The following is a 27,043-nucleotide window of genomic DNA, read 5'->3' as shown; positions in this document are numbered from 1 at the left end:
AGAGTAGTTGGACTGCAAGTATTTATCAGTTTTTGCTACCTGTAACCCCAATACTGAAAGAAATCTGTTTCTTGTGCTGTGAAATTTATTGACACAAAGTAATTTGACAGAACTCCTGAAACATGGGCAAGACATGGTCTATTTTCTGTCTTGTTCTTATGTCAAGGGATATCGTAAGGGATATCACTGCTGTCATATGTAGCCCGTCTTCTCCCCAATATAGTCAACACTATTTATTCTTTGAATTTCTTTGGGTTAAAATTATCCATTTGGCAAAAAAACAGCAGATTGTCAGCAATACTTTCTTGATCTTTCAGCATTGTTGGCAGCACAGTAGCGTTATGGTTAGCACAATGCTTTACAGTACCAGCGATCTGAGTTCAATTCCCGCCACTGCCTTTAAGGAGTTTTTACATTTTCCCCATGACGGCGTGGGTTTCCTCCAGGTACTCTGGTTTCCTCCCATAAACCAAAGATGTACCGGTTGGTAGATTACTTGGTCAATGTATATTGTCCCGTGATTAGGCTAGGGTTAAATCGGGGGTTTCCAGGCGGCGCAGCTCGAAGGGCCAGGAGAGACTAATCCACACTGTATCTCAATATTCAATAGATAATACTGTATTTTTTGCCATTTGAGGCAAAACAGAAGCTGAAACATTTCCCATAATCAAGATGACTGATTCTGATTCATAAACACTACCTCATTATTTTTGCTCTTTTTGCAGTAATTATTTAATTTTATATATGTATTTCTTATTGTACTTTATAGCATTTTTAATGTATTGCAATCTGCTGCCACAAAACAACAAATTTTGCAATATATATCATTAATATTAAAGATGATTCTGACACCTTCGTCACAACATGGCTGAGACCAATTTTATCTTAATCCAATCCCAAAAAAATGAGACAGAAACTTTAATGCTACAGGTGTTACAACTGAGAACATCTACCATAAACGCTGCCTGGGCAGGGTGAAAAGCATTATCAAGGATGCATCTCACCCTAACCATGGACTTTTTACTCTCCTCCCATCCGGCAGGCGCTACAGGAGCCTCCGCTCCCGCACCAGCAGGAGCAGGAAGAGCTTCTTCCCTGAGGCTGTGACCCTGCTGAACCTCACATCACAGCACTAAGCAGTATTGCACCCATATTGTACTGTCTCAGTATGTTTATATTTGTGTGCTGTAGCACTTTCTTTATTCGCAGTTTTTTTGTAAATAACACTATTCTTTGCATTTCTGGTCAGATGCTAAATGCATTTCATTGGCTTTGTATCTGTACTCGGCACAATGACAATAAAGTTGAATCTAAATCTAATCTAATCTAAAAGGGTATTCCTTATGCTATTGCTACTGTTTGATTATACTGTATCATTTGAGTACAAGTGAAAAGGTTTTCTTTCATCTGCCATCGTGATGATAAACAGACTGAGCAATTGGTTCAACAATTGCTCAGACAATGGGGAGGTTTACAAGCTCACCAATGGACTTGAATAAAATAACTAATACAACAAGTGGCTGAAATGGCTTGATTAATGTCTTTAGTTATTTGCTTATGATAGCAAAGGAAGTGGATATGGGTCCATGCCCGTTAGTCCACTTCCATCATCCACCCATCCGGGTCAAGCTCTCTTCTCACGGCTGCCATTGGAAAGAGGTATAGGAGCCTTATTTCCTACACCACCTGATTCAATAACAGGTATTAATCTCCAACCATCAGGCTCCTGAACCAGCATGGATAACATCTCTCCCCTCAATACTGAACTGATTACAATCTACGGACTCACTTTCAAGGACTCTACAACTCATGATTTCTCTCTCTCTCTCTCTTTTTTTTTCCTTTTCTTGATTTTTTTTGTATCTGCTCAGTTTATCTTTTGCACATTGGCAGTTTGTCAGTCTTTGTGTTGTTTTTCATTGATTTATTGAAAACTGTAAATGAAAATGAATCTCAGGGTAATATATGGTGACATATATGTACTTTGATAAATTTACTTGGAACTTCGGCTTTTCCCCTGCAATCTTTATCTCCTGGGTGGTGGGGGTCCATGATAATGTTGCCTTCCTGCAACAAAGTTTCATGTAGGTGTGCTCAATGGTGGGCAGGACTTTACCCATGACGAACTGGATAGAGAATGGAGTTAGCATTTCAGATATAAGAACCTGATGAAGGTTTTGACTTGATGAATCTTCGACCCGAGATTTCATTTCTGTTTCTCTTCAACAAAACTGAGAAAGAGAGTAAACAGCAAAAGACAACCTGTAGGTTCAGCAGCATCAGTGGAGGTAAGGAGGTAGTCAATGTTTTGGGTTGAAATGCTGCATCAGGATTGATAGTGTGCAGGGGAGTTAGCCAATGTAAAGAGGTGAACAGGAGCTGGCAATTGATAGGTGGGTCCAGGTGAGGAAGGATGGATGGGTAGATGGAGGAGGTGAGGGAGGGAAGGGTAGAGATATGGACCGAGGCTGTGAAGTGGTTAATGGAGATAACAAAAAGCTGCAGATAATGGAACATGATCAGAAAGGAACGTGATAAGTGGCACCAGATAAAAAGTGATTCTCACAAACAAGATAAAATCTGCTGATGCTGGAAATCCAAGCAACACACACAAATTGCTGGAGGGATAATGCATACATGGGAACAGTGTAGGAAGGGAAGTGGGTTGGGGGTTCAGGTGGGTTGAGTATGTGAGTGATGGAACCACATGGGGTAAGAGGAAAGAGACTGGGTAACTGCGGGTTTGGAATGGGGAAGAAAGCAAACTGAGAAAACAAGTTAATTAAAAGTTATTTTCTACTTAACAAACTTGTTCATCTTACTGATTTCTGATACTGGATCTTTAAACTAAAAGGCAAGGTTTTTTTTCCTCTTTCCACAGATGCTGCCTGACCAGCTGTTTATTTTTCTGGCATTTTCTGTTATCATTTCAGGTTTCCAAAATCGGCAGTTATTTTTAAAAATATTTCTTATATAGGGATCTGGCAGATCATTCCACAGTTAGAAATTACGAGAACTTAAGACATAAAAATAATGACATGGAGGTGAGACAAAGAAGAGGCATACGGAAAATGAAAGGAGGGAGAAAAATGAGAAGAGGAATTAAGAAAAACAAGATATTAGAACAGTCAATGAAGAGATTCTGCAGAAGTGGTGCATATTGAAAAAGAACAGGATTATTCTTGCGGCTATAAAATAATCTTATTTACAACACATAAAGAACATTTTGCTCTTTGCCAGGAAACTGTTAATCTTGTCAGTGAAGTGCAAATGAAACTATTTTTGGAGCTGACACATTAACTGCCACTAAGATAAACAACAATCTTGTTTACAGCTGCTCCAGCCGTGGTTACCAACCCAATACTGTGACAGGACACTGAGAACAAGGGTGCCACAGTAGTGTAGTGATTAGAGCAACACTATTGCAGCACGGGGCGTTCCGGAGTTCCAAGTTCATTTCCGGCGCCGCCTATAATGAGTTTGTACGTTCTCCCCGCGAAACTGCGTGGATTTCCTCCGGGTGCTCCAATTTCCTCCCACAGTTCAAAGATATACCGGTTAGTAGGTTAAAAGTCATTGTAAACTGCCCTGCAATTAGGCTAGTGTTAAATAGGTGGGATCCTGCCTGACCCCCCTCTTTGGGCCAGAAGGGCCTGTTCTGTGCTGTATCTCTAAATAAAAAAATAAATAAAACAGGCTTTCAAGCAACATGTGTTGAAACCCATCTATTATCAGAATTAACTTGGAAATGGATTATTTAAATATACTATTAGATTTTTGTGGCGCTGGGAATGAGTTTGTGATCCGGAGTGGGGATTGAATTGTTTACTATTGTGTCAGTGATGCCTAACCATGAGAGATCCTTGATAGTAATTCACACCATGGGTTTGAAACTCATTATGTGAAGCAGATTGGAATAGCTATAACGGAAATTCCTCATAAGACTGGATGATCCAATTTTCTGTTGGATAATGAAAGGCCGTTGATGTGGGACACTGCATAATAATGAGACAACAGAATCTCTTCAGGCCTCTGAGCACAGGGAAAATTGTTATGCAGCATAACGATGTGATAAAAGATGCTGATACTTTATGAATACAAAAGGGTCTTAAGAGAGCCTTTAGAAGGGTTTGTAATTTTACCTCTGCTTAATTTTGACAAATCCCACATGAGAAGCTTTCAGCATCTTCAGTTTTTTTTACACTGTATAAAAGACATTTGGACAGGTACATGATAGGAAAGGTTTAGAGAGATTCAGGTCAAATATACAGAGAATGTGGGCAAATAGATTTAGCCCAGGTAGGCAACTTGGTCAGCATTGATACTGGGTTGAAGGGCCCTCTCTGTGCTATTTAACTCTATATAAATTTATAAATTGATTGGAGAAATTTAGTTGATTGGGTGTCCATAACTTCTCGTGTATATTTGTTTCAGGAGGAGTTGGTGCCATGCCACTGCACCCACTAAGAGCTCTGGTGGTTGGTCTCACGATCCAAGCAATGAGCAGAGACTCCAGCACGAAGTCAAGGGATCAAAGACCAGAAAGCAACAGTGAGCTGCTGGAGTCAGGACTAAATGCTTTATTGCTAAAAGTATGAAGGAAAAGTGATAAATCTCCTGGCCTTCAAGTAGAATCTAACATGAGATTATATTAGATTAGATTAATTTTATGTGCCACATGTACATTGAAATATCGAAACACACAATGAAATGTGTCATTTGCGTCAAGATGGTGCCAGCGAACCGTGCTACCTCAGGCTACATCTTCCAGCTAGTCCACAAAACTGCTTCTTTTACTCCTTTCACATCTTTGTTTTCTTTTTGACTCTGGTGCTGTTGGAGCCTGTGATCTACAGTTTGATGGTGTGTTTTCGGGCCGATTGAGTAATCTGGCGCTTTGCCGTCCCCGAGAACGTTCGAGGTCAAGGAGCTTAGAGACAGGGAGCGAGCCTATGATCGACACCATTTCTCACTGATCTCGCTGATTAAAGCGCCGAGGAAGATCGAAACATTGAGGTGAGTGAGGGAGGTGTCAGTGCTGTTTACCGGCCTCTCGCTCACTGTTGTCAGAGGAAGGTGTTGGCGTGTGACGGTTTCTCTCTCTCCCTCTTGCTCACTGCTCCCGAGGGAAGGCCCCTGCGCTTGAATGGTCTCTCTCTTCCTCGATGCTGTCAGAGGATGGTACTGAAGTTCTGGGTCTGTGGTTTATGGATTGGACTGTAGTTTGATTGGACCTTTTCCATCTTGTGATTTTATATTCTATATTTTCTCTCATTGTTTCTTATAGCCATTTGAGCGATTTGTTTGTTTGCGCATGGGGAAAGGTTTGATATTCTCATTGTCATTTGAACAATTTGCTTTTTGTATGTGTGTGTGTGTGTGTGTGTGTGTGTGTGTGTGTGGCGGGGTGATGTGCTGTTGCTGTTTGTTTTTTTTTCGCATATGGGGGTGGGTTGATGTTTTTCTATGAACGGCTCCCAGGGTTATCTTTGTTTCATGGCTGTCTGAAGAAGATGAATTTCAGTAGTGTATATCACACAAGGAGTAGTTTGATAAAAATATACTTTGAACTTTGAAATCAAGTCAAAAAGGATTGTGCTGGGCAGCCTGCAAGTCTGGTGCTGCACCGGGTGCAAACATTGTATGCCCACAACTCACTGACCCTAACTGTACATCTTTGGAATGTGGGAGGAAACAGAAGTATCTGGAGGAAATCTACATGGTCACAGGGAAAACGTACAAACTCCTTACAGACAAGTGGCATGAATTGAATCCCATTTGAAGATCAGCAGTGCCATAACAGCATTACACTAACCTTTTTGCTACCTTGCCCCCATCACATGAATCACAGGAGAGTGTGATTTCTAGTTCTACGTCTCCCAGTCAGGGCAAATATTCTTCCTACATCTACTGAGCTGTGATATCAAACATTTTGTATGTACTAAGGAGGGCAAATCTTATTTTTTTTTAAAATGTGGTCCTAGGGAGAATGTACAAACTCCTTGCATGAATCGAAACCCAATTTGTGATCACTGCTGCTGTAACACTGTTATGCTACCACGCTACCTGTTTCACTTTTACTCACATTCTTATTGTGTCAGAAATGAATTACTGCCCAAGTATTAAAGTTGGTGGGATTACAGTGTCTGTTTGTGATCTGATTTACCAGGAATATCTCCAGGACAGACCAGACCACATAGAGCTGTTTTAAAACAGTTAAGTATACTGGAAGCAAATAAATGCTTCACTTATCCAACATGATTGGACACAATCTGTATTAGCAAAGCAATTAAATTCTGTGGAGGCAAATTATACAATTACCTCTCACTCAGTTTCTTGATTCAGCTTTCCTTGGTGTTTCTGGAAGAGCATGCAGGCAAATAGGACTAGCTTATTGGGTATCATGGTTGGCATGGATGATTTGGGCTGCTGTATTGCTCTATAACTTTTATGAGAATGGCAGGCTTGAAAATTTCTTTTCATGCTAAAAGCAGTGTAGATAAATATCACGTAAATAACCATTTGTGATGATTCTATGCTAATCGCTCTGCAAGGATCAATTCTTGGCCCGTTGCTGTTCACATTCTACTGCTCCCATTAGGTCAGATTATTTCAAAACTCAAGGTGAATTACCACAGTTATGCAGATGACACACAACTGTATTTGTCTATTACACCAGATGACCTTGAGGTGCTAACCTCTGGTGTAGTGCCTTACTAGCATTACAGAATGGATGAGTTCGAATTTCATTAAACTAAATAAGGGGGAAAAAAAAGAAATTTTGGTTATTGGTAGCAAGAAAAACATGAATCGTAGAAATAAACTTGATCATCTGGCCTTACGAAATCAAGCCAGAAATAAAGAATTTATGCATTATTATCGACCCAGAGCTAAATTTCAAATCCCACATCAACCATACTACTGGACTGCGTTCTTTCATTTAAGAAATATTGCAAGAGTTCAATTTCTTATAACATGTCAAGATTCAGAAAAATTGAAACACGCTTTTAATTTTAGCTGATTAGACTACTGTAATGCACTCTTTTCAGGCTGACTAAGAAAGATATAAATCAGCTGCAGCTAAAAATTCAGCAGCAAGAATCTTAACCCAAAAAAGAACATTATTACATTGGCTGACTGTGTCCTTTAGGATCAGTTTTAAAATACTCTTAATCATATATGAGGCCCTGAATAATCTAGCTGTTCTGTATATTTTGGAATGTATATCTCTTTACATCCCTAATCATCATCTCAGATCTGTGAATACTAGTTTGCTTAATGTCCCAAAAGCCAAGCATATAAGAACTGGCTCTTATGGACCAAACATCTGGAAAACTACCAAATGAGATATGCCAGGCTAGTACTGTGGAATATTTCAAAACCCTTCTAAAAACCTACTTCTTTTAACTTGGCCTGCTTAGTGCCTGTTGGTGTTGATTACATTTATATAATTTGATGTACTTGATTACATTTTATTCCATATAATGGTTGTCTTTATTTATGATTTTTAATTTTGTCTCATTTTTTGACTATATTGATTTATCTTTACAATCGATATCATATCCGTTAAATAGGGGCTGTGGACAATTCTGATTTGATGGAGATGGACGTGAAAGCACAGAGGAATATCTGGAAAAATTTCTGAAACGCTCGTTCGCTGCTGTTGTTACTGCGTGGTCAGGAATCTTTCGGAGGGAAGGCCTCAAAATCCCCGGCTTTGCCTGCTGTTGGCAACCGAGATGGAGGTCGAATCGTTCGGATAGAGATGGCGCTCAGTACTTGGTGTCGGAGAGCTGATCAGAGCTCAAAGTTTTTGGATGACTCAGAGTCGGACTGTGGTCGGGTATGGCAGGGAGAGTTTTTCTTCCTTCTCCTGTCTGCGTGAGATGTGGGACATTTGAGAGACTTTGAACTTTTACTGTGCTCATGGACTTCTTCATCAAGTTATGGTATTGTTGCACTGTTGTAACTATATGTTATAATTATGTGGTTTTGTTAGTTTTTTTCAGTCTTGGTCTGTCCTGTGTTTTGTGATATCACACCGGAGGAAATATTGTATCATTTCTTAATGCATGCATTACTAAATGACAATAAAAGAGGACTGCGTCTTCATAATCTAATCTATGTAAAGGACTTTGGGTCTGCATCTTACTGTATGAAATGAGCTAGATAAATAAAATTATTCTTTAGTATTATTACACTCAGTGACCACTTTATTCAGGACACCTGCACACCTGCTCATTAATGCAAATATGTAATTAGCCAATCACCTGGCAACAACTCAATGCATAAAAGCATGCCGATGTGGTCAAAAAGTTCAGTTATTGTTCAGACCAAACATCAGAGTGGGAAAGAAATGTGATATAAATTACTTTGATTGAGGAAATGATTATTGGTGCTGGAATGATTATTGGTTTGAGTATCTCAGAAACTGCTGATCTCCTGGGATTTTCATGCACAATAGTCTCAGGAATTTACAGATAATGGTGCACAAAACAAGAGAAAAAAATGTCCAGTGAGCAGTGGCTCTGTGGCTGAAAATGCCTTGATAATGAGAGAGGTCAGAAGAGAATAGCCAGTCTGGATCAAACTGACAGGAAGGTGACAGTAACACAAATACTTACGCCATTTGTGCAGAAGAGCATTCCTGAATGCACAAGATGGCGAGCCTTGAAGTGGATGGGCTGCAGCAAAAGACCACAAACATACTCTCAGTGGCCACTTTATTAGATATTGGAGGTACCTAAGAAAGTGGCCACTGAGTGTAGTTCATTAAAATAAACAAGTAAATTCAGATCTGGAAAGTTGCACATACTGGAATATTTTCTTTCCACCACATTGGGAACTGTGCCTTCCTCAACCTAGTCTCTCTCCTACTCTCAATGTGTCACCTGTTTATCAAAGTTCAAAGCAAATTTAGTATCACAGTATGTAGGTGTCACCATATAGGACCTTGAGATTCATTTTCCTGCAAACATCACAGCACAAGAGAGAAATACAATCGAATCAATGAAAAGCTGCACATAAAGACTGACAAACAAGCAATGTGCAAAAGTAGACAAAACTTTGCAAATAAATAAATAGATAGATAGGTGAGTAGATAGATAGATAATTGAATAGTTAGATACTGTAGGTAGATTAAATAAATAAATACATACATACATAAATATGTATTTATTTATTGAGAACAAGAGTTGTAGAGTCCTTGAAAGTGAGTCCATAGGTGGCGGAATCAGTTTAGGGTTGATGTGAGTGAAGTCATCCATGCTGGTTCAGGAAGCTGACAGTTGAAGGGTAATAACTGTTCCTGAACCTGGTGGTGTGGGACTTAAAGTTCCTGTACCTCCTTCCCAATGGCAGCAGCGAGAAGAGAGCATGGCCTGGGTGGAAGGGGTCCTTGATGATGGACCTCTCACACGTCTGTTTCTAACAGATGATACCGTGAAGTATCCCACAATATATCACTTCTTACTAGATCAATCCAGCTGATCATCATGTTTACAGAGGACACAACTCCCGCCATAACTCCCACAAAGCAATCCAGTGTGTGGTGAAAACCACAGCGGATTATCAGCACCCAATTGCCCACCATTGAGAACATCTACCATAAACGCTGCCTGGGCAGGGTGAAAAGCATCATCAGGGATGCATCTCACCCTCACCATGGACTTTTTACTCTCCTCCCATCCGGTAGGCGCTACAGGAACCTCCGCTCCTGCACCAGCAGGCACAGGAAGAGCTTCTTCCCTGAGGCTGTGACACTGCTGAACCTCACATCACTGTGCTAAGCAGTATTGCACCCATATTGTACTGTCTCAGTACTTTTATATTTGTGTGCTGTAGCACTTTTTTTACTCGCAGTTATTTTGTAAATAACACTATTCTTTGCATTTCTGGTCAGATGCTAAACGCATTTCATTGGCTTTGTATCTGTACTCAGTACAATGACAATAAAGTTGAATCTAATCTAATCTAAATCTAATAACTAGGTATAGGTCAAATGAAGCTGAACTGAAGCTGTATTTTATTTAACTCTCTTGGTGTTTTGAGCACTGTGAAAGTTTACGCAGACAGGTGGCATAAGCTGCATTTAGTGGAGACAGCAACACAGAAAATAGGAGAGAATCAGCATGTTTTTCTGTGAATAGTAAATCTTACGAGACAAAGGCGCATTTTTATGTGTATAAAATCATGAAAGGCACAGGTAGGGTGAAAGCAAAATCAGAATCAGATTTAATATCACCAGCATATGTCATGAAATTTGTTAACGCACAGTCTCTTCCCAGTTGAAGGTGAGAGGAGAGAAACTTAGTAGGAACCTGAAAGGCTACTAAATGAACTGCCAGAAGGAGTGGTTGAGGCAGGTACATTAACAACATTTTAAAGACACTTGGGCAGGTATACTAATTGGAAAGTTATAGAGCAGGGTTTCCCAACCTGGGGTCCACAGACCCCTCGGTTAATGGTAGGGGTCTATGGCATTAAAAAGACTGGGGACTCCCGGTTTATAGGACTCTAGGCCAAACGTGGACAAATGGAACTAACATAGGATAGCAGGGAGCAGTTGGGCTGAAGGGTCTATTTCTGTACAGTATGAATGTATGCCTCTATGAATAGCTCAGCCTGGGAATGTAGCCAACAATTTGAACATCTAATTTGGTATTAATCATTTATTCCTGCTGAAAAAAACTGTAGGTCTAAATTTATTCCACTTCATGATTAGAATTTCACAGATCTGTTGTACAGATCAGATTGTTCCAGGCAATATCTAACACTGAAGTGTTCTGTGGCTATTTGAGGACTTGCGAGGTAGATTGAAGGAATGTGGAGAATGATGGTACTCACCTCTGTGTCCCTGGCAGTACAATAGGTAGGTCACAGGATGAGTAGCAGTTCTGCCTCAGATCTTCAGCCAGAGCAGTAACTAATTCCAAATTTGTTGCGTCAAGTGGAACATCTTGGAAGTGCTCTTCCTGTTCCACGGCTTCCTCCACTGTGTCCAATCTGCACTCGTGATCGCTGGAATATGGGGACTGAGTGAAACTCTGGGGACCTTCTCCACACTCTGCTCCCTGGTGTGGTCTGTCCTCCTGAAGCAGCTCTTGCAGTGGCAAGTTGGGCACTTTCAACACAGACATTTCTTTCACAGGTGACGAAATTGGAGTCTAGCATTTCAAAAATGAAATGTTGACAGTGGGTATCTTTGTCAATGCTAAATATGAACATTTAGAATAAGCATGGTCATAAAGCACAAACCAGCAACACCCGAGTGATTCTCAGTTGCTCCTGAGAGAAGAGCATAATGAGTAAACATAATTATTATTTTGTAATTCATAGTTATTATGTCTCTGCTCCGTACTGCTGCTATAAAACAACACATTTCACATAGGTCAGTGATGATAAACCTCATTCTGATTCTGAAATTTGAATGGAGCTTAATTGTAAATATTCAAAATTTGTTGAAAGAACCATTTATTGAAACATGATTCATGATTCATATCTGCAGGAAGGACCCCAAGAGTGGGAAGTTTGGGTTTTGAGTTGGAATATTGATACAGTTGTTCAGAGCCTCCTCACTTTTAATTCAATTGAGAGGACTAGAATATAAAAGCAAAGATGTAAGGCATTGGTCAGATCACATTTGGAATATTGTGAGCAGTTTTGGGTATAGGAAAGAATCACTGGTATTGGAGAGGGTCCAGAGGAGGTTTACAAGAAAGATCTTGGGAATGAAAGGATTATTGTAGGAAGAGCAACTGATGGCTCTGGGCCTATATTCACTAGAATTTAGAAGAATGCTGGGGAATTTCATTGGAACCTAGCAAACATTGAAAAGGTTCGATAGAGTGGATGAGGAGAGGATGTTTCCAATAGTGAAAAAGTCTAGGACCAGAGGACACAGCCTCAGAAAAGAAGGATATCCCCATAAAACAGAGATGAGGAAAGTGGTGAATCTGAGGAATTCATTGCACTGATGGCTGTGGAGGCCAAGTATTTAGGTACATTTAAGGCTGAGGTTGATAGATTCTTGATTAACAAGGGCATCAAAGGCTACAGGGAAAAAACATTAGGATGTTGAGAGGGAAAATAAATTCATGTAAGAGCAGAGAAGACTTGATAGGTCAAATAGCCCCTCTATCTTACGGTATTATGGAGTGTAGGACTTGGCAGATGTATCCTCCAAGCTCTGGTCACTGAAGGACATTATGAATGAACCTGCTTTGACTCTACTGCCACTTTCACTGATTTCAAAAATCTTTCATCAAGTGTCAGCTGGGGGCTACAAGTGAATTAAATTCTGGGGATGTTTATTATTGGTCACCATTCTCAGAAATATGGAATGGTAATTGCACTCACCTCCTGATATCAAATCATTGCAATTTATTTCCAAAAATAAAGTTTATCACAACAAGACACCGAAAGATACATAAAGAAATGCAGTGCAAACAATATTTTTTACATTCTTAGTGTCATTTGGCCAATACATTCAGCGGTGTTAACGTTTCTTTTACACAATCTTACATTGCTATTCATCTGGTCCCTTAGGGTGGTCCATTCTTTTAATTTTTGAAGGGCTTCCCTACCTGACTCTTCCCTTCCATTTGCAGTAATGGAAGGAGTCTACTTTTGTGATCCTTTCCTACGTGGCCTTTGCATTGGCTGCACCAAACTTCAGAGCACATTTCTGCGACCTGGTATGCACTATTTGGTAGTATTCCCTTCGAGACATCTTGCTGTGTTGGCATATCAATAAAATTTCCAACTTGTGCAAGTGGATGAACTCGGCAGCAGGTGTTTAGCCCTAAGAACCAATGGCTCACTTTCCCCTTTCTACCTCTTACATTTGACAAGCTAAGAGATTCGGACCAGGGAATTTTTCTGGTGCTGAAGGAGTGCATTAAACTGGTAACGGTCAGAGGTTTGACCATGCTTTGTCCTGGGACCAACATCCTGTCACACCACTGTCTGTGGTGGACATCACTTTCGTGTACAAGGAGGCAGAAGGGCTTTTTGTCTGTTAACCAAGCCATGGGCAAGGTGAGAACGTGGGAATATGTGCAGGACAATACAGCCACTCACATCCTCACAACACTGACATATTTCCTGGCATGCTATCCTTTTGCAGTACATTTTCAATCCCACAATCTTCATCTGAGAGGTTTAGGTCTTTTCGTCACTTCTAACGCCTTGTGGTACACTCCCCATATAACTTGAACCCTCAGAATCAGGATCAGAATTATCACTGCCATATGTCACTGAAGTTGTTGCCTTGTGGCTGCAGTAAAGTACAAGATATTTAAAAAACTATAATTTACAATAAGAAAGTGTAAGAAATTACAACAAAAAATAGACAAACAGTGCCGAAGGAGAGCAAAATAGTAAAGTAGTGTTCATGGGTTCATGAACCGTTCAGTTATCTATTCCTAAAACATTACATTCTCAACCGGCATCCACTCCCCCACCCCAATAGCCTCTAGCACTGTCAGAGCTCGATAAATTTACCAGGTTTTGGGGATCTATTTCAGGCAGAATTCCTGGCGCAGGTCTGCACAGCCTCATCGTGACATCTGGGGGAGCTCCGCGGAGAAGATGAAGCACTTCCTGTTGAAAATGAGATAACAGTTGAATAGAAATCTTGATCAGATAACATCTCTTTACAACTAGCTCTAAGCATTAATTCTTTCTCTGGCACACTGAAGAATTGTAAGCAACAGAGCGGAGCAGGGCGGGGCAACATTAAAATGTTGACAAAGATTTAATACTGGAGTGCAATAAGGACAGCTAGATTAAAAGTGAAGCTAGGTATAATCAATCTCAGCATAGCTAGTCAGTGATCTTAGCTATAAGATCAGACTCTTTCACTAAAACAAGGCACAGAGTTTGAATGGAGCAATTTACCACTCTTCTGTGCAGAAAATTAATGTGTTAATGGCTGATAGGAACAGATAGTCCAACACCAATACTTAGCAACTAATCAGTTCAAAAATCTCAACTCACAGCATGTTTGAAAAAAAATGTTTTTATCTTCTTTGGGTCAAAGGTCAGCATGAATTAGCCACATGCATCAAAAACAAAACTAAAGAGAAATGCTGGGTCAAATCAAAATTTTAAAAAAACACGATACAAGAGCCTGCAGATGCTGAAATCTGGAGCATCACATGAAATGCTGGAGGAACTCAATGGGTCAGCAAGGCAACATCTATGGAAGGATACGGGCAGTCAACATTTTGGATCGAGACTCTTCATTTGAACTGTTGATTACATGGAATAACCTAATGGCTGAGGTAGTCCTTGTGAAACTAAATCACTTTGCACAATGGTAGAATTAGCCTGCAAATTCTACCTCAGTGCACTCTGTAATGATCTGATCTGCATGAACAGCATGCCGTGCAAGCTTCCCATTGTATCTCAGTACGTGTGACAATAACAAACCAGGAATTGCTATCAATGACCTAATCTCAGAAGGGAAAATTAGTCTTTCAATCACAGTTGGTCACTCCAGTGCCCCATTTGCCCAAAATCTTCATGCGTGGGTCAGGTCATCCAAAGCTCGGATATGATACTTCCTACTGGGGCAAACGATCTGAGTCCAAACACTGACTTGGCTCATGAGGAAAGATAGGTGGCTTGCGCAAGACTCCAGAAACTGCAGTACCTGTGGAATATCACCCCAAAGTGGTGGCCCACTTTAAGGAGAAAAATCATTTACTAGGAAAAAGAAGTGAAGAATTAATATTAATGGGGGTAATAGATAAGAGGAATTGTTCACCCTGGTGTGATAGAAAACTGATACTCCTTCATCTCATCTGGATAAGAACTAAAATATAGCCTAAAAATACCTTAATTAGTAACTGTTGTTTATTGTCTTTAAAATAATCAGGATAATGATTTTAAAAGATGAAAATTCAATGCCAGATTCTAAGGTCACACCAAGAAGCTTGATCGAAGAGAAACATTTAGCCAGTTTGACTTTATTTGTTCACAACACCAGTGCCACTGTACTGATTAAATGACCTCTTATTCCTTAACTACTATTTCTGAACATTTTGTCTGACACTATCCCAGTCATATTAAGAAATAGTGCTTGCCTTAAATCTGCCCAAGATTAGTCTTGTCACTCTGAATACACTGTTCCTGGTTTTGTTTTTTTATCCATTAAAAAAAAGACAATTTAAAAAAGTAATTGCCTAGAAATTACTTAAATGGCAGGGGGATGGGACCGGAACGATGGAGCAGAGGAGGGGGAAAACAGAAATAAATCTAAGATAGTGAGCAGTAAAGATGTCAGGAAGGACAGGCAGATGATGGGGCAAATTTGCAGCCACTGGGATGAGTTGCAGTGCAATCAAAGCAAAAAGTACCAAATACTGGTCTTAAGGTGTTATACTTAAATGCACATAGCATAAGGAATAAGGGGGATGATCTTGTCATACAGCTACAGATTGGCAGGTATGATATTGTGGCCATCACTGAGATGTGGCTAAAGGATGCATGTCTCTGGGAGCTGAACATCCAAGGATACACGGTGTATCGGAAGGATAGGAAGGTAGGCAAAGGGGGTGGCGTGGCTTTATTGGTAGAAATGATATTAAATCATTAGAAAGAGGTGACATAGGATCGGAAGGTGCAGAATCTTTATGGGTTGAGCTAAGAAATAGCAGGGGTAAAAGGACCCTGATGGCAGTTATATACAGGCCTCCTAACAGCGATGTAGACTACAAATTACAACTGGAAATAGAAAAGGCTTGTCAGAAGGGAGGTGCTATGATAATTGTAGGGGATTTTAACATGCGAGTGGATTGGGAAAATCAGGTCAGTACTGGATCTCAAGAGAGAGAAATTGTATAATGTCTACGAGATAGCTTTTTAGAACAGCTTGTTGTTGAGCCCACTAGGGGTTTGGCTGTACTGGATTGGGTATTGTGTAATGAACCAGAGGTGATTAGAGAGATGAGGTGAAGGAACCCTTAGGAGGCAGTGATCATAACATGATTGGGTTCACTGTGAAATTTGAGAAAGAGAAGCCGAAATCCGATGTGTCGGTATTTTAGTGGAGTAAAGGAAATTACAGTGGCATGAGAGAGGAACTGGCCAAAGTTGCCTGGAAAGGAACACTGGCAGGAAGGATGGCAGAGCAGCAGTGGCTGGAGTTTATGCGAGAAGTGAGGAAGGTGCAAAACAGATATATTCCAAAAAAGAAGAAATTTTCGAATGGAAAAAGGATGCAACCGTGGCTGACAAGAGAAGTCAAAGCCAAAGTTAAAGCAAAGAAGAGGGCATACAAGGAAGCAAATATTAGTAGTAAGACAGAGGATTGGGAACTTTTTAAAAGCTTGCAAAAGGAAACTAAGAAGGTCATTAAGAGGGAAAAGATGAACTATGAAAGGAAGCTAGCAAATAATATCAAAGAGGATACTAAAAGCTTTTTCCAAGTATATAAAGAGTAAAAGACAAGTGAGAGTAGATATAGGACCAATAGAAAATGATGCTGGAGAAATTGTAATGGGAGATAAGGAGATGGCGGAGGAACTGAATGAGTACTTTGCATTAGTCTTCACTGAGGAAGATATCAGCAGTATACCTTACACTCAAGGGTGTCAGGGAAGTGAAGTGTGCGCAGTCACAAATACGACAGAGAAAGTACTCAGGAAGCTGAATAGTCTAAGGGTAGATAAATCTCCCGGACCAGATGGAATGCATCCTCATGTACTGAAGGAAGTAACTGTGGAGATTACAGAGGCATTAGCAATGATCTTTCAAAAGTCAATAGATTCTGCTATGGTTCCGGAGGACTGGAAGATTGCAAATGTCACTCTGCTATTTAAGAAGGGGGCAAGGAAGCAAAAAGGAAATTATAAACCTGTTAGCTTGAATTGGTGGTTGAGAAGTTGGTGGAGTCGATTGTCAAGGATGAGGTTACAGAGTACCTGGAGGCATATGACAAGGTAGGCAGAACTCAGCATGGTTTCCTTAAAGGAAAATCCTGCCTGACGAACCTATTGTAATTTTTTGAGGAAATTACGAGTAGGCTAGACAAGGGAGGTGCAGTGGATGTTGTTTATTTGGATTTTCAGAAGGCCTTTGACAAGGTGCCGCACATGAGGCTGCTAAACAAGATAAAAACTCATAGAATTACAGGAAAGTTACATATGTGGATAGAGCGTTGGCTGATTGGCAGGAAACAGAGAGTGGGAATAAAGGGACCCCATTCTGGTTAGCTGCCGGTTACCAGTGGTGTTCCACAAGAGTCCGTGTTGGGGCCGCTTCTTTTTATGTTGTACATCAACGATTTGGATTATGGAACAGATGGCTTTGTGGCTAAGTTTGCTGATGATACAAAGGTAGGTGGAGGGGCCAGAAGTGCTGAGGAAACGGAGAGTCTGCAGAGAGACTTGGATAGATTGGAAGAATGGGCAAAGAAGTGGCAAATGAAATACAATGTTGGAAAGTGTATGATTATGCACTTTGGCAGAAGAAATAAATGGGCAGACTATTATTTAAATGGGGGGAGAATTCAAGGTTCTGAGATGCAACGGGACTTGGAAGTCCTCGTGCAGTATACCCTTAAGGTTAACCTCCAGGTTGAGTCGGTGATGAAGAAGGCGAATGCAATGTTGGCATTCATTTCTAGGGGAATAGAGTATAGGAGCAGGGATGTGATGTTGAGGCTCTATAAGGCACTGGTAAGACTTCCCTTGGAGTACTGTTTGCAGTTTTGGGCTCCCTATTTAAGAAAGGATGTGCTGATGTTGGAGAGGGTTCAGAGAAGATTCACTAGAATGATTCCAGGAATGAGAGGGTTAACATATGAGGAAAGTTTGACCGCTCTTGGACTGTATTCCTTGGAGTTTAGAAGAATGAGGGGGGACCTCATAGAAACATTTTGAATGTTGAAAGGCATGGACAGAGTGGATGTAGCAAAGTTGTTTCCCATGGTGGGGGAATCTAGTACGAGAGGGCATGACTTAAGGATTGAAGGGCGCCCATTCAGAACAGAGATGAGAAGAAATTTTTTTAGCCAGAGGGTGGTGAATCTGTGGAATTTGTTGCCACGGGCGGCAGTGGAGGTCAAGTCATTGGGTGTATTTAAGGCAGAGATTGATAGGTATCTGAGTAGCTAAGGCATCAAAGGTTATGGTGAGAAGGCGGGGGAGTGGGACTAAATGGGAGAATGGATCAGCTCATGATAAAATAGCAGAGCAGACTCGATGGGCCAAATGGCCGACTTCTGCTCCTTTGTCTTATGGTCTTATGGTCTAAATTAATCTCTAATCAACAGCACTCAATGCATTATATAGTTAGGACAATGCATTGTACTCTGCCTCATTGGAGTCAATGGAGTTTTGGAGTGAGTCCAACATGCAGGTGCTGTATGTTATCTGTTATCATCCTGGGATGGATCACTAATCAGATACACTGTGAATACTGAAATCTTGATAAAGTACTAAACATTGCTGGAAAGACTCATGCCAGGTAGGTCACAAAGGAAGAAGCCCTGAAGAATGAGCGTGTTGGTGAAGAATGAAGAGTGGACAGGTCCCTGTTGAGTCTATTGCCCTTTTGGAGATCTGGGAGACAAGCCAAGTGGAAAATAAAGATCAGGTCATCAGGTTGGAGATGGTGGAATATCAACTATTAAAGAGAATGCTAGTGGAGTCTTGCTTCACCACATGGACAGGAATGCGACCAGGTAAAAGTAATGTTACCACTACTCAGAGCTTTGGTTAGACATCCTTTAGAACAATGCACCACTAACTATCTCTCCCAGACTACAATAGAGCCCTTCTTGTCCACCCTACCACACTCTACATTTAACAGCTCATCTTCCAGCATCTTCACCCCCTTCAATACCTTCCACTCTGATTATTTTCCAGCTTGATAATTATTCTGTGTGCGCCCTTCAGAAACGTAAAAGTTCTACAACATCACTAGATCTTCCCTTCTCCCATGTAAACACTTGAAGTTCTTCCTGTAGCCCAGGTGCCTTCTCCATGCCCTCTATCCAGTAGTTATTTATCACACTGTCTCACCAAAACATGGATGTTTAAAATGGTAACCAGAGAACAACGGGTGCTCCCCAGGTTACAAGTGCCCAAATAATGTACATATAAACAAGCATTTGGGAGACTGACACAATGGATTTGCGTTGCTGTGGGACTACTCCTGTCACCAGCTGGAACTCTACCAACACTGAGCCCAGGAATATGTTCTAGTTAACTCAATAATGTCCACTTTGTGAATCTAATCTAGATAAATGGTTTAAGTGTGTCAATATCAGCTTTTTTATGACAGAAACACACAAATCGAGGAAGTCAGCATTTTGTGTGTGTTACTCGGATTTCCAGCAGCTGCAGACCCTCTTGTGTTTATGATTTGTAGGAAAGCGCGTTCAAATTTTGTAATAATTTAGAACATGCTAGAAGGCATAAATTAGAGAATTTTGCTGCACAGTGAGAGTGGAAATTTAAAAAGTGACAGGAAATGCTGCAGATGTCATAAAATTTCACCTTGTACGTCAGTGATAATAAATGTGTTTCTGATTAGCATGGAGGCATTGGGCCAAGGGGTCTGCTTCTATGCTGCACAATTCTATAAACCTACTGAACATTGAAAGACCTTGATAGGGTGGATGTGGACAGAATGTTTCCTATAGTGGGAGAGTCTTGGACCCGAGGGCACAGCCTCAGAATGGAAGGACATCAGTTTTGAACAGAGATAAGGAGGAATTTCTTTAGCAAGAGGGTGGTGAATCTGTGGAGTTCACTGCAACAGAAGACTGTTGAGTCCAAGTCATTGGGTATACCTAAAGTGGAGGTTGATAGATTCTTGATTAGTAAGAATGTCAAATGTTAAGAGGAGAAGGCAGGAGAACAAGGTTGAGAAAGAAAATAAATCTGCAGTAATCAAATGGTGGACAGGATTGATGGGCCAAATGGCCTAATTCTGCTCCTATGTCTTATGGACTCAACGGTGCAACTGCTGTTGGGGCCACTTATGGGGTGTTGACAAATTGCTGAAGAGGAGCAAATAATGAGCAATGATGAGGGAAGAGAATTAAAACATATTGGGGACTGTGAGATGTTAAGTACACCAGCATCTGTGGAGAGTGAATACCCTAATGAGTCATGGATGATGGCCTTACACTAGCACTGCTCACTTCTGGCATAAATAGAAAATGTTAAAAACTTAGCAGGCCAGACCTCATGTGTGGTTTGGAAAACCAAATAAATGTTTTAGGTCAAAGATCCTTCATCATCATCCACTGCTGTCTCTAATCTTAACTGAAAGAATGGTGTTTTAACGAAGAGTCTTTGACCTGCAACATTAATTCTGCTTCTCTTCCGACAGGTGTGGCCTGACCTGCTGTGTATTTCCAGCATTTTCTGTTTCTATTTCAGATTTCAAGCATCTGCAGTCTAGTTTAAATTTTCAGGAAAGGCTGATAATCTGAAACAGTTGAATTTAATACTGAGTCCCAGACTGCAACATGCCCTGACTGAAGATGAGGTGCTGTATCTTGAGCTCAAATTGTGCTTTGTGGGAACAAAATAGGAAGACATACTGATTGGTCAGAGAGAATGAGGAGCATTGAATTATTGGGCCAGATAACTAGAAGCTCAAGATCAAATCTGTGGATTTTCTAAGGCAGTCACTCAATTTGTGATTGGTTTTCCCATCACAGAGGTGACCACATTGTGAACACCAAAGACCAAACTGGAATAATGGTGAGTGAATTACTGCTTCATCTAAGGGTGTTTTAGGTCCCTGGATGGTGGGAGGTGAAGAAGTAAAAGGGCAAGCATTGTATGTCATGCAGTTGTGAAGGGAAGTATTGTACGGAAATTGGTTGCTGCTGGAAGAATGGATTCAGGATTCACAGATGCAATGGTTCATTTATAAACACAGGAGATTCTGCGGTTGCTGAAAATCTTGAGCAACACACACCAAGTGCTGAAAGAACTCAGCAAGTCAGGCAGCATCTATGGTAGGAGAATAAACAGTTAACACTTTGGGCCAAGACCCTTCAGCAGGACCTTTAAAATAGTGGAGGGGAAGGGGAGGGCAATGATGCACCTGGTTGGGGGACAATCAGTGAAAGTGGTGAAAGTTGCAATCAGCCTGTCGAAAGTGGAGGTTGGTGGATGGACGATGAGAACAAGGAAGCTGAGAATGGGAGCAGGAATTCAGGAAATAGAAGAGACAGGTTTGAGAGCCCTGCCACTGGTGGAAGACGGGAAGCCACAGTTCAGGAAAAAGTGATGCAGTACATTTCAGATGGACCAGCGCAGAAATCCTTGTCAATCAGTGTAGGTACAACTGAGCGAGAGAAATTGGAAGATTGGAATTCATTTCTAACAGGAAGCAGGTGAAAGGAAGTATAGACAGGATACCTTTGGGAGTCTGTTTTTCTCTCTGAACTTCCTGCATTCCTTATTTTACATTTCTAACAACTGCTGTGTTGTGTATCTCAGAGTTCTAGCACCGCTTGTCCCCTTTCTCTTGCCATTATTTATCTCCTTCCATTTACACTCCTGCAGATAGAGCAACATAGAGCAACACCCTCAATCATCACACTCCCATCCACCATGCTACAGCATTTGTGTCACTTGGAGAATCATGGACTCCAGCCAATTAACACATGCTCCCTTGGCTCTCTCCTTCCCTGAGCAGCTGTGTAAGATCATCTCATGCAAAATACAGAAAGAACTCAGCAGGTCCTACAACATCGATGGAGAGGAATAAATAAAATGGAGAATTCCCCTCCATAGATGCTGTCTGACGCACTGAGTTCCTCCAGCATTTCATGTGTGCTGATCTTGATTTCCAGCATCAGAATCAGTTTTAATTATCACTGGTATATGTCATGAAACTAGTTGTTTTGTGGCAGCAGTACATTGTAATACGTAATAATAAAAAACAATAAATTACAATAAGAACTATGTATGAAAATTAAATTAACCAAGTAGGGCAAAAAGAGAGCGACAAAAGAAAAAAAATCAGTGAGGTGGTGTACGTGGGTACATTGTCCATTCAAAAATCTGATGGTGGAGGGGAAGAACTGTTCCTATAATAATGAATGTGAGTCTTCAGGCTCCTGTACCTCCTCGATAGTAACAATGAGAAAGTATCATGCCCTAGGTGAGGGGGTCCTTCATGATGGATGCCACCTTTCTGAGGAATCGCCTTTTGGTGATGTCCTTGATGATGGGGAGGCTCGTGCCCAAGATGGAGCTGGATGAGTTTGCAACTTTCTGCAGCTTTTTCTGATCCTGTGCAGTGGACCCTCTGTATCAGATGGTGATGCAACCAGCTAGAGTACTCTCCATGGTACATCTGCTGAAATTTACAAGAATCTGTGGTGATGTATGAAGTCTCCTCAAACTCCCAGTGGAATATAGTTTCTGTTATGCCTTCTTTGTAATTACATCAATATGTTTGTTGGGCCCTGGATAGATCTTCAGAGAGATTGACACCCAGGAACTTGAAATTGCTCAGCCTTTCCACTGCTGATCCCTTGATGGGGACGCGTGATTGTTCCCTCAACTTTCCCTTCCTGAAGTCCACGATCAATTCTTTGGTCTTACTGGAAATGAGTCCAAGGTTTTTGTTGCATCACCACTCAACCAGGTGATCTATCTCACTCCTGTACATTTCTTCATCACCATCCGAAATTCTGCCAACAATAGCTGTGTTATCAGCAGATTTATAGATGGAGGAAGTTGTGCCTGACCACACAGTTATGGGTGTTGAAGGTAGAACAGTAGGTTAAGCATGCATCATTGAAGTGCAGCAGTGTTGATTGTCAGTGAAGAGGAGATGTTATTTCCATTATCTGCAGATTTTCTTGTGTTCTGTAAGACCATTTCCATTTTTGTTCACTCTGGAAATGTAACTGGACACTTCCCCTTGTGAAAATTGCTTTTGAATCTGTGATTCCTGCATCAGAAACAGAACTGATGCTCTTGTTCCTGCAATACATCATTAAGGGCTACTAAAGGTAGACCATGGAGATAGTTGGTTATTCTTGGTCTTATGGTACAGTATCAGAATGGACCATCTTGATAGTAAATCCCATAGCAACCTTCTATCTTTCAGACTGTCCCAAGGTTTTCAGCTGCCTCCAATGGTCACTATCTCACAATACCGGAGGACTAAGATCCAATCCTGGTTGGTGTGGAGTTTACACATTCCCTTTGTGACCATGTGGATTTTCCCAGGACACTTCCTACCATATCCCAAAGACATGCAGGTCAGTAGGATAATTGGCCACTGTAAATTGACCCTAGTGTGTGGGGGATGGAGCTGTTGAGAGTGTGAGGAAAATAAAATGCGATGAGTGTAAATGGGTGGTTGGTCATGGACTCAGTGGGCTAAAGGGCCTGTTTCTACGCTGTATATATCTATGCCTCTGACTGATCTCAACCTTACAACACCCTCCCGTCCTGATCCCATCACCAACTGCCCAACTACCCTGACCTCAGTGGTCCTGATCGCCAAAGTCACTGACTCTCAGATGTCATAAATCCCCCATAGCCCCAAACCCTCCAACACTCTGATCACTGGAGACACAAAAAACTGCAGCTACTGGAATCCAGAGCAATACACAAAATGTAAAAGCATCTCAGTAGATTGGGCAACATCTACCAAGGGAGACTAACAGTTATGGTTTAGTTCACAGAAAATCAGAGAAATGATTCTGCCCCATCTTTGGTCACTGGTGTGAAGTGTGACACTCCCCAGAGTCACCATCACAGGTTTGGCTTCACTAACATCAAAGGGTTAAATCATGTGGGGCTTCATTTAACCTTGCAACCAACACACACTTCACCTTGGCCAAAGGTAACCTAACACTAGAAATTTCTAGAACTTAAATCTTCACATACAGTTGCTATTGAATAGGAGGAGGTCATGTGTTTCTGATGAGAGATCATCAGCTTTAAATGTACCTCTGCTGCTTCCTCTGTGAACGCTGCCTAACCTGCTGTGCATTTTGAGCCTTCCCTGTTTTATTTTAACACAGATCGTGAATTAGTTTCACTTCCCCAGTGTAGGCAGTTCATTAATTTCACAAGGCATCGGTCACTGTTTTAGCCACTCACCTGATATGACAGGCCCTTGACTGCAACTCCATTGACAGCCAGGATGACATCTCCAACTTCAATCTGACCGGTCTCTCCAGCTGGTTGCCCTGGAAACAACCTCTTAATTCTCACCAAGCTCTCTCTGGGGTAGTCTGCTTCTGTGTACATCTGCAGGAAGCTGAATCCTAAACCCCCAGAATTTTTCTTCATCTTCACCTCAAACGTATTATCTGTTAAAAATATTGTTGGACATCAATAGGAATTAAATATTTTCTATCACCCAGACGACATCTCTCCATTGAGTACTTCAAAAATCTTCCCATAATTGTCTTTCCCATAAATCTTCCCATATGTCTTTATGCATGAAAGAATGATGATTAGTCATCAGTAATTCAAAAAATATCCATAACATTGAGATGACCATGAAGTTATAGCCAGTCTTTATTTTCGTCAAAGTTCAAAGTACATTTATTATCAAAGTAGGTTTATCATACGCAACCTTGAGTTTCATATCCCATCTCTTAAGGTTTTGATCAAGATTTGAGATTCAAATTTATTTGTCACGTGTACATCGAAACACACAGTGAAATGCATCATTTGCATTAAAAACTAACATACCAGAGGGTGTGCCGGGGTGGGGGGCAGCTTGCAGATGTTACCACACATTCCAGCACCAACACAGCACACCCATGATGCTCGACAGAACAGCACACAACACAGCAAGCAACAAGCGACAACAGCAAAAACAAGACCCATTTCCTCTCATGCACACGCAGAGTCCTTTAGCCTCAGACAAGCCTCCAGCGTATAAGGACTCCTTGGAATGAATTTTTGCTCTTATTTTGATTGACTATGCCAATGGTGAGCCCAAAGAATATTTAGATGCAAAGTAATTTAACTAAATCTTTCAAATTAGTTCCAGATGGGTTTCTCTGCTTCTCTGATTGCTGGGCCTGATATAAACTGACAGAAGCCTCAAACACCTACACAAGTGGGTGCTGTGGTAGTGCAGCAGTTAGTGTGATGTTATCAAAACTTGGGGCATTGGAGTTTGGAGATCAATTCTGGCATGGTCTGTAAAGAGCTTGTACGTCTTCCCGTCAAAGTGTTGGTTTTCTCCAGGTATCCTCCCACTGTCTGAAAATGTACCTATTACATAGGTTAACTGGTCATTGTAAATTGTCCTGTGATTAGGCTAGGGTTAAATAGGTGGGGTGCAGCTCAAAGGGCTGATTCAATGCTGTATCACTAAATACACAAAATAAAAGGAAAGTGAATGAAGAGTGGAACAAAGAATCTATTCCCTTCAGGATCTTTTCTTGTCAGCCACACCAGAAATATGCTGCTCTTCCTGCGTCTAATTTTACAACATGACATTTAATGCTGCAGCAACTCTGTAGCTCATAGCCCAGAGATGGGAAGGAGAGAGCCAGTCCAAATATCTGCCCCAAGTCCCACTCAGAGATGGCTGCTGTATTTTCTTCTTATCTGTTAATTTCATCATTCACCCAATTTATTAGTATCACTAGTTCAAAGGGGCAATTAAATCATGCTCAACGTCCCAAAACAATTGAACAAACTTCACATGAATCATCTAACCTTCACTATTCCATCCTTATGCTCTTACATCAGTTATTCTGCTCCTGATGTTAGATCTCAATATCTTCCACATGACCTATACATTCATTGTGTTCACTGTGTTTTTGGTGCTTTATCCTCCCCCCTTTCTGTGAACAATCCTTGAGTTGGATTATTTCAGTTATAAAGGGAGTTGGGAGAGAAGGGTTTGTTTCCCTGGAGCAATTTATGTGGGGAATAGAGTACAAATATTTTTCCCACAATGGGTGTGTTTGAAATGAAAGGGCAACAGTTCAAGGTGAGAGGGACAGGGTTTAGAGGGGATTTGAGAAAGACTTTTTTTTCCACAGAGGGCAGTTGGAGTGTGGAATATGCTGACTGAAGAGGTGGGGTAGGCAGACATTCTCACAACATTTAAGAGACAAGTAGCTGAATTGTCAGGGCATAGAAGTCCAAGGACACAGTGGGCTGAAGGACCTGTTTCTGTGCTTAACGACTCTATGGCATCTGAGTTATATCAATAAGATTGAAAGAGTGCAGGGAGGTTGTTGGGATTTGAGGACGTTAAGTTATAGGGAAAGGCTAAAGAGGTTAAGACTTCATTCCCTGGAGAGTAGGAAAATGAGGGGAGATTTGATAGAGGTACACAAAATTATGAAGGGTATAGATAGGGGAAATGCAGGCAGGCTTTCGCCACTGAGGTTGGGTGAGACTAGAACGAGAGGTCATGGGTTAAGGGTGAAAGGTGAAATGCTTAAGGGGAACATCGGGTGAAACTTCTTCACCCAAGAGGGTGGTGAGAGGGTGGAACACACAGTGGAAGTGTTAGATGAAGGTTTGATTTCAATGTTTAAAAGAATTGGATAGGTACATTGATGGGGGAGGTATGGGGGACTACAGTTTGCGTGCAGGTTAATGCAGGCAGAACAATAGTTCAGCACAGGCTAAGTGGGCCAAAGGGCCTGTTTCTGTGCTGTTGTGCTCCATAAACAGTCGATCATTTCTTTATTACACATTAGACTCTAACCTGCTTTCATCTTGAGAGACCGATCTGCTTCTTACACATTAATAGCAGTTTTCACTGCTCGCTTTGAAATCCCTTTATCAGCTTTTATTACTTCTGTTGTTTGGTGCTGTTGATTTTACATTTTATTAAATTTCAGCTTCTGCAGTTCCAACAAAAAGAATAAGCATTTTTAGTTTAAAATGTTTCTCGTGTACTAAACTAAAACAACTGCAAATGCTGGGTACAGTACTTAAATATTTCAGTTGATGTTCAATTCTCTGACCTCTTGAAGCATCGCTTTCTAAGGCCATCAGCTTAAAATGGGATGCAGGCTCTCTACAAAAAAGCAAGACAGGTTCTTGGATGTAATCAAAGA

At 41.0% G+C, this 27,043-nt stretch overlaps 1 protein-coding gene across 1 annotated transcript in view; it reads right to left on the bottom strand.

Moving 5' to 3' along the window:
• The window catches only part of LOC134358441 (tyrosine-protein phosphatase non-receptor type 13-like), a 426,694-nt gene that overhangs the window by 136,001 nt on the left and 263,650 nt on the right, over positions 1–27,043 (bottom strand). The window contains exons 27-29 of the mRNA XM_063070670.1: positions 24,102–24,313; positions 13,504–13,602; positions 10,846–11,165 (exon numbers count right to left, since the gene is read on the bottom strand). Of these exons, the coding sequence (XP_062926740.1) occupies positions 10,846–11,165; positions 13,504–13,602; positions 24,102–24,313 (631 nt within the window). The remainder of the gene's footprint in view (positions 1–10,845; positions 11,166–13,503; positions 13,603–24,101; positions 24,314–27,043) is intronic.

The sequence above is a fragment of the Mobula hypostoma genome, chromosome 18, assembly GCF_963921235.1.
Source record: "Mobula hypostoma chromosome 18, sMobHyp1.1, whole genome shotgun sequence".
Classification (NCBI taxonomy): domain Eukaryota; kingdom Metazoa; phylum Chordata; class Chondrichthyes; order Myliobatiformes; family Myliobatidae; genus Mobula; species Mobula hypostoma.
Note: the sequence above shows the minus strand (reverse complement) of the source record. Positions and strands in the feature narration are given on the sequence as shown.